Consider the following 6,134-nt stretch of genomic DNA (forward strand, 5'->3'; position numbering starts at 1 on the left):
CTCACTCACTTGCGCGGCACTCGGGATTCGATCTGAATTAATTGTTTCAGAAACAGTCCCAGAGTTTTGACCTTGGGTTGGTGAGATGGTGTCTCTGGAAAGCACAAGGAGTAGTTAGTCTTTCCCCTCCCGAGAGCTCCTTCTCCCCATAGTTTATGGCAGGCTGGCAGCTTGCAATGTGAAGCTGAAGTGTAGGACAGATTAATCGGTACCTTTTCAGTAGGAAGGTAACAGCATTCTGTGCACCTTGGCATTCATGTGGCCATCATAATCATCATGATGGCCACATGGCCACGGAAGCATCTTCGGCTAAGAAATGGAGATGAGCACCACCTCCTATAATTGGACATGATTGGTCAAGGAAACCTTTACCGTTATCTTTAGATAGCGGAGAGCAATAATCGCTCTTAGAGCAAATTTGACACAATTTGTTGCCATAATATGCAGCCCATCGCGTCACAAATGCCAACAAGGATAGAAGAAAAAAAATAGGACGTAGGCAGAGTAAATAAAGAAATAAAACAGTACTACCAACTCAGAAGAAATTCTTGGAAACTGAGCACGCATTTGCCTAGGGAATTCATAAATCCTAGCTCAACTCCAACGTTGAGCTAAAAAAAAAAACTTGCCGCCCTTTCCAAGATTTCTCTACAGCTGCCACCATTTTGAATTGTGTTGTGGATGCAGGCCAAAACCTATTCCATCGCAGGAAGCTTTTAAGTCTGAGGGCTTGATATTGCTTCTGGCATCTTAGTGACTTTTGCTAAAATAGTTTAGATCTGGGCCGCGAGATGGACCGCCAAGTGATGCATCTCACTATTATCTCAAACAGGAAGCAATTCTCTCCCCCAGCCCCCCCCCCCAAAAAAGCTAAGGAAATGCCAAATGAAAGCCTACTATAACAACTCAATAGATTTGTTCTACTTTCTTGGATGATTCTGTTGCTGACAAGAGCTGAACTTCCAGGGACCTCCTTTATCTTTACTCAGGGTTGATGGCTATAACTGTGAATGGAAACATCAGCCCAGTGAAAGTCTGGGAAAATGCAGGAGAGACATCTTTGAAAAGAAAGCACATGAGGCCAGAGGGGCATTTGCCCAGGTTCGCCTGGTGCGCCAGTTGCGCCCCTATCTGGACCGAAATGCCCTACGTACGGTCACTCACGCACTCGTTACCTCCCATATAGATTACTGCAATGCTCTCTACATGGGGCTGCCCTTGAAGACCACCCGGAGGCTTCAGCTGGTGCAGAATGCGGCCGCGTGGGTAGTGATGAGAGCATCCCGATACTCCCATATTACACCCCTCCTGCGTGAGCTGCATTGGTTACCGGTTGTCCTCCGGGTGAGATTTAAAGTGCTGGTACTTACCTTTAAAGCCCTACATGGCTTAGGTCCGGGATATTTGCAGGACTGTCTGCTGCCGGGAACGATCTCCCATCGCCCAGTGCGCTCACACAGAGAGGGCCTCCTCAGGGTGCCGTCGGCTAGATAATGTCGGCTGGCGACCCCCAGGGGGAGGGCCTTCTCTGTGGGAGCGCCGGCCCTGTGGAACCAGCTCCCCCATGAGCTTCGGATGGCCCTGGATCTCCGGTCCTTTCACCGCGGCCTTACAACACTTCTTTTCCATCAGGCTGACCTGGACTGACGACAGGGATTTTAAAATGTTTTTTAATTTTTAACTTCAATTTTAATTTATTCTATTGGGGCTGTTAATTTAATTCTTTTTAACTTTTGTATCGTTGTATTTTATTGTTGTTAGCCGCCCTGCGTCCTTCGGGAGATAGGGCGGCATATAAGTCCCAAAAAGAAATAAAATAATAAATCTAAGTGATGGGCTCTACACAAAGGTCGGTTCTCAGACTTCGTCCAGCTCTAATGCGGGGTGAAGCAAAGCTGGTGTTTCCATAAGCATCGGAGCATCCATAGATTCTTTCCCTTGAATACACAGTAACGGAGTTGGAAGAGACACTGGAGGTCTTCTAGTCCAACCCCCTACTCAAGCTTATTAACTTTCAGAAGGAGAAGAGAGAGGGGATGTGAAATAGCTTCTGCTGCTTGTGTAAAAACCAGCTGATCTCGATGCTAGCAGCTCTGTCAGCTTCGGTTTTTCCAATGCATGAACGAGCGCCAAGATGCTGTGCTGCTTGGAAGCAGGATGGAAGTCAGCTCCACCAGCTGTCTTTGGGACTGTTCTTCTCCAGAAGATGGCAGGCTGGGAAATATCTCAAGGCCCATCTTGTCCAGAGAATGGGACAAAAGGGATACTGATGCTGCTGGGATGGGAATCCACATAAGTGTGTGTTCCATTGCAAACATCGGAACTAACACCCTGAATAACAGATTTTTTTTAATATAACGTGGATCTCTCTCTCTCTCTCTCTCTCTCTCTCTCTGTCTCTCTGTCTCTGTCTCTCTGTCTCTGTCTCTCTCTGTCTCTCTCTCTCTCTCTGTCTCTCTCTCTGTCTCTCTGTCTCTCTCTGTCTCTCTCTCTCTCTCTCTCTCTCTCTGACTTCCTGCTAACTTCTGACATCCTCATTATCTCCTGCTGGCAAAGGCTGAAAGAGCCCCCACCCCCACCCCCGTACTCCAATCTCCAAATTGCCAAATACCTCAACCACTTCTTTGTTGCTAGTGCCATGTAAACACTTAAAACACTAGAACTTCTTTTTGTTCAGTATTTGAAAAGGGCATCTTTTCCCGCACCTGGCATTATAGGGACATGTTGCTGAGAATTGTGGCATTCCTGTTATATATGGAATGCTTGAAATGGGATATGAAAAAAATCTTCCTTCCTTCCTTCCTTCCTTCCTTCCTTCCTTCCTTCCTTCCTTCCTTCCTTCCTTCCTTCCTTCCTTCACCTGCCGAAAATATATGCATCCATGCAAACACGTGTGCACAAAAATAGGCAACTGTAAACTCCTAACCATTTTACCCCTATTTTTCTCCCGTTAAGCGCTCCAGAGGGTCATTATCTTTGCCTGGACAAACTGTACAGTTCCCGCTTTCTTAGGAAAGCTCAAAACATTCTTAAAGACTCATCTCACCCCGGATGTTCTTTTTTTGAACTATTACCATCGGGCAGACAGGATAATAAAAAACGAAGACTGAAAAATAGCTTTCATCCCAGAGCGGTAACCATATTAAATACCACTGTATAATGCAACACCGAAGTCCAATATTAGGGGCAGCGCAATGGTGAATAGAATGTGAAGGATGCATGTATATAATGTATGTTTTTACTTGTGGTTTTTACTCATGTGTAGTGTGCACTGTGGACTGCACTTAATTTCGTTGTGAGATACACAGTGACAATAAAGATATTCTATTCTATTAATACTGCATTATTAGTGTGAGTAGCCTGTGGCTCCCACACCTGCATGACTATTAAATATGTGTGTATCCATGCATCAGTATAGAAGCAGATAGTTATAAATTTGTTGTTTGGGCAGGAAATGAAGCCACGCACGCACACGCACGCCACAGATATCTGTACATCTGTTGTATGACCATACATTTACCGAAGGTCGTGTTTCTTTTCCAGGCATTTAAATGTACTTTTAGGAAGAACAAAGAAAATCATGATTTCCAGAAGCTGCACTCCGCTTTTTCCCTTCTCTCTTGTGCCTCTACAGCAGGGATCCTCAACCCTTTGGCCACAGCCCACTACCAGGCCATGGCCTATTCAGAACCGGGCCAGGCAAGTGGTGTGCACAGCTCAACTTGCATAAGTGGTGGGACAGCGTGTGTGCACACAGGCATGCAGCTCAACTCACACAATTTGAGCTGCATGTGTGCATGCACCAAGCCACAAGTTGAGCTGCATGCGTGCGTGCCCTGGGTTGCCACTCGTGTGCCCTGGTTCCCCTCTTTCCCCCCCTCACCAGCCAGGCCGCCAAGCTGCAGGGGTTGGGAACCTCTGCTCTACAGGATATACTAGGTCTGAATTTCTTCTCCCAAATCTTCCTATCAAAAAGTAGACCTGCGTCTTCCATTTTATTACACTGTTTATTTTATTGGCTCCTTTACTTTAGAAGAGACTTCCGTCAATTGATGCTTCCTCCAACTCTGCTGCTTTTCTTCTCCTGTCCCTCTGGCTGCACAGAAGCAGGACTTCTACTAGAGTGCACGAGCCTCCACAGTCTTCACAGTCACAACTTTTTCCCAATCAAGGCTTGTCTGAATGATGGGCAGCTGTCTCCGAAAATACTTTATGTAGCTGCTGTTCATGTGGTCGTACTCTTCCATTATTTTACTCTGGATCTCATTTTCCATTTTTTCCACCAGTTTTGCAAAGTTCTTTGCTGTCTGGGCTTCATCGGTGACCAGCAGTGTCTCCTCAGCATCCTTGACTACTGTCAGGTGTATGTTGCCATCTTCAAAGTAGTGTGCCTGGATCATGATGACCCCCGTCACCTGAGTGGATGTAGAGGCAGGAGTTAGAGCAAATGTCCATTCTGATTTCCACAAGCCATTCCAGAAGGCAGAAGGCTTGTATCGGTGACTTTCAATACAAGCCACAAAGATCTTCCGCATCGCTGTGTCTTTGACGAAGACGCTACAAAGCCCATCAGGGTAGTGGTTGTCAACATAAACTTTCAAGGCCTCATGGAGGGCTCTCCTCCATAGTTCTCCTTTTTTGTCCTCTTCGGGGTGAGTCTGGAAGTCACTTGGTATTCTCCTCAAGTGGTCATACTTGAAAGAGATTTGGTTCTGTGGATCCAGGAAGTAGTTCTCCTCCAGCTCATTGTGGCGAGTCAAGAGGACTTCACATTTCTTGGTTCGTACTGGTGTGAAATGGTCCTTGTTGTACACAGCACAGAGAGTGGGTGCTTCTTCACACATCATATGATCATCTACTACCAGCATGCGTAAGTCACTGAAGGCCTCATTAAATTCTCCAGGTGGGATTTGTTTCAAGAGTCTACTTACTACTTGGGCTTTTTCTGTCTCGATTTGGGGATGTTCTGCAGACAGTGGCTCTGTAGACATCTTGACCTTTTTTTTCTTTTCTTTTTTTTTGCAAAGGATGGATCTTGGAACTGTGAACAAAGTTGACCTACAGACAAAAAGTACCCACAGCATTAATTTAATATTAGTGAGGAGAGGAGATTTTGATTTTGGCTAGGGCCGATGGAGATCGCTGGGGGGAGGAGCGGGGGTCGGTCACCTCCGGGGCTCCAGGGCTGGTCGTGGGGCTACCTATTCCCACGACATCAGGGAATGGCAGCAGATGGAGGAGCAGAGGGCCGTATCGATTTCAGGGAAGGCCTCTCCGCTACTTACAAGCGGTGAGGCACTCCGACCCTCTGGCTCTACCCCAAGGTCCCGGGAGTGAGGGTGTGCAGCCCCCTGAGCTCCGGCTGGTGTATTTGAACGCCAGGTCCGTCGCTAATAAGGCTCCTCTCGTTCGTGATCTGGTCGAGGGTGAGCAGGCGGACCTGGCTTGCATCACGGAGACTTGGTTGGGCCCAGAGGGCGGGATTCCTCTGGTTGATCTTTGCCCACCAGGTTTCCGGGTGCTGCACCGGCCTCGGGCTCAGGGTAGGGGTGGGGGTGTGGCTGTTGTTATGAGGGAGACCTTGTGTCCGCGGGAGGCCACTGTTCCTCAGATAGTCGGGTGTGAGTCTCTCTTTTTGAGATGCGGCCCTGGTGCGCAGTTGGGCTTGCTGCTGGTGTACCTTTCGCCTAGTCATGCAGCAGCAGCCCTGCCTGAGCTGCTCGATGTCCTCTCTGCGCTGGTGGTTGAGTTCCCGAAACTTATAGTTTTGGGGGATTTCAACCTACCATCGCTGGGAGGATCATCTGAGTTGGCCCGGGAGTTCATGGCTTCCATGACGGCCATGGACCTGACGCAGGTAATTTCGGGACCGACTCATGAGGGAGGCCACACCCTTGACCTAGTTTTTTTATCTGGACAGTGGTTAGATGATCTTGGTGGGGGCTCTCCAATTATTATGCCCCTGTCATGGACCGATCATCATCTCCTGCGGCTGGTCTTCCGTTTTGCCACCCCCCGCCGTGGGTGTTTGGAACCAATTAAATGGTACCGCCCCAGACGCTTAATGGATCCCCAGAGGTTCCAGACAGCTCTGGGGTCCCCACCTGCCTCCCTTGCTCACAGCTCGGCAGATG

At 48.1% G+C, this 6,134-nt stretch overlaps 1 protein-coding gene across 1 annotated transcript; it reads right to left on the reverse strand.

Moving 5' to 3' along the window:
* Nucleotides 1-4,118: 4,118 nt before the first annotated feature.
* Nucleotides 4,119-5,115, reverse strand: LOC310645729 (F-actin-capping protein subunit alpha-1-like; the record flags this gene model as incomplete). Its single annotated transcript, XM_083371720.1, has 1 exon — nucleotides 4,119-5,115. The coding sequence occupies exon 1, from the start codon at nucleotides 5,082-5,084 to the stop codon at nucleotides 4,119-4,121; it is 966 nt and encodes a 321-aa protein (XP_083227846.1). The 5' UTR covers nucleotides 5,085-5,115.
* Nucleotides 5,116-6,134: the final 1,019 nt, after the last annotated feature.

The sequence above is a fragment of the Vipera ursinii genome (assembly GCF_947247035.1).
Source record: "Vipera ursinii genome assembly, chromosome: 11".
Lineage (NCBI taxonomy): Eukaryota > Metazoa > Chordata > Lepidosauria > Squamata > Viperidae > Vipera > Vipera ursinii.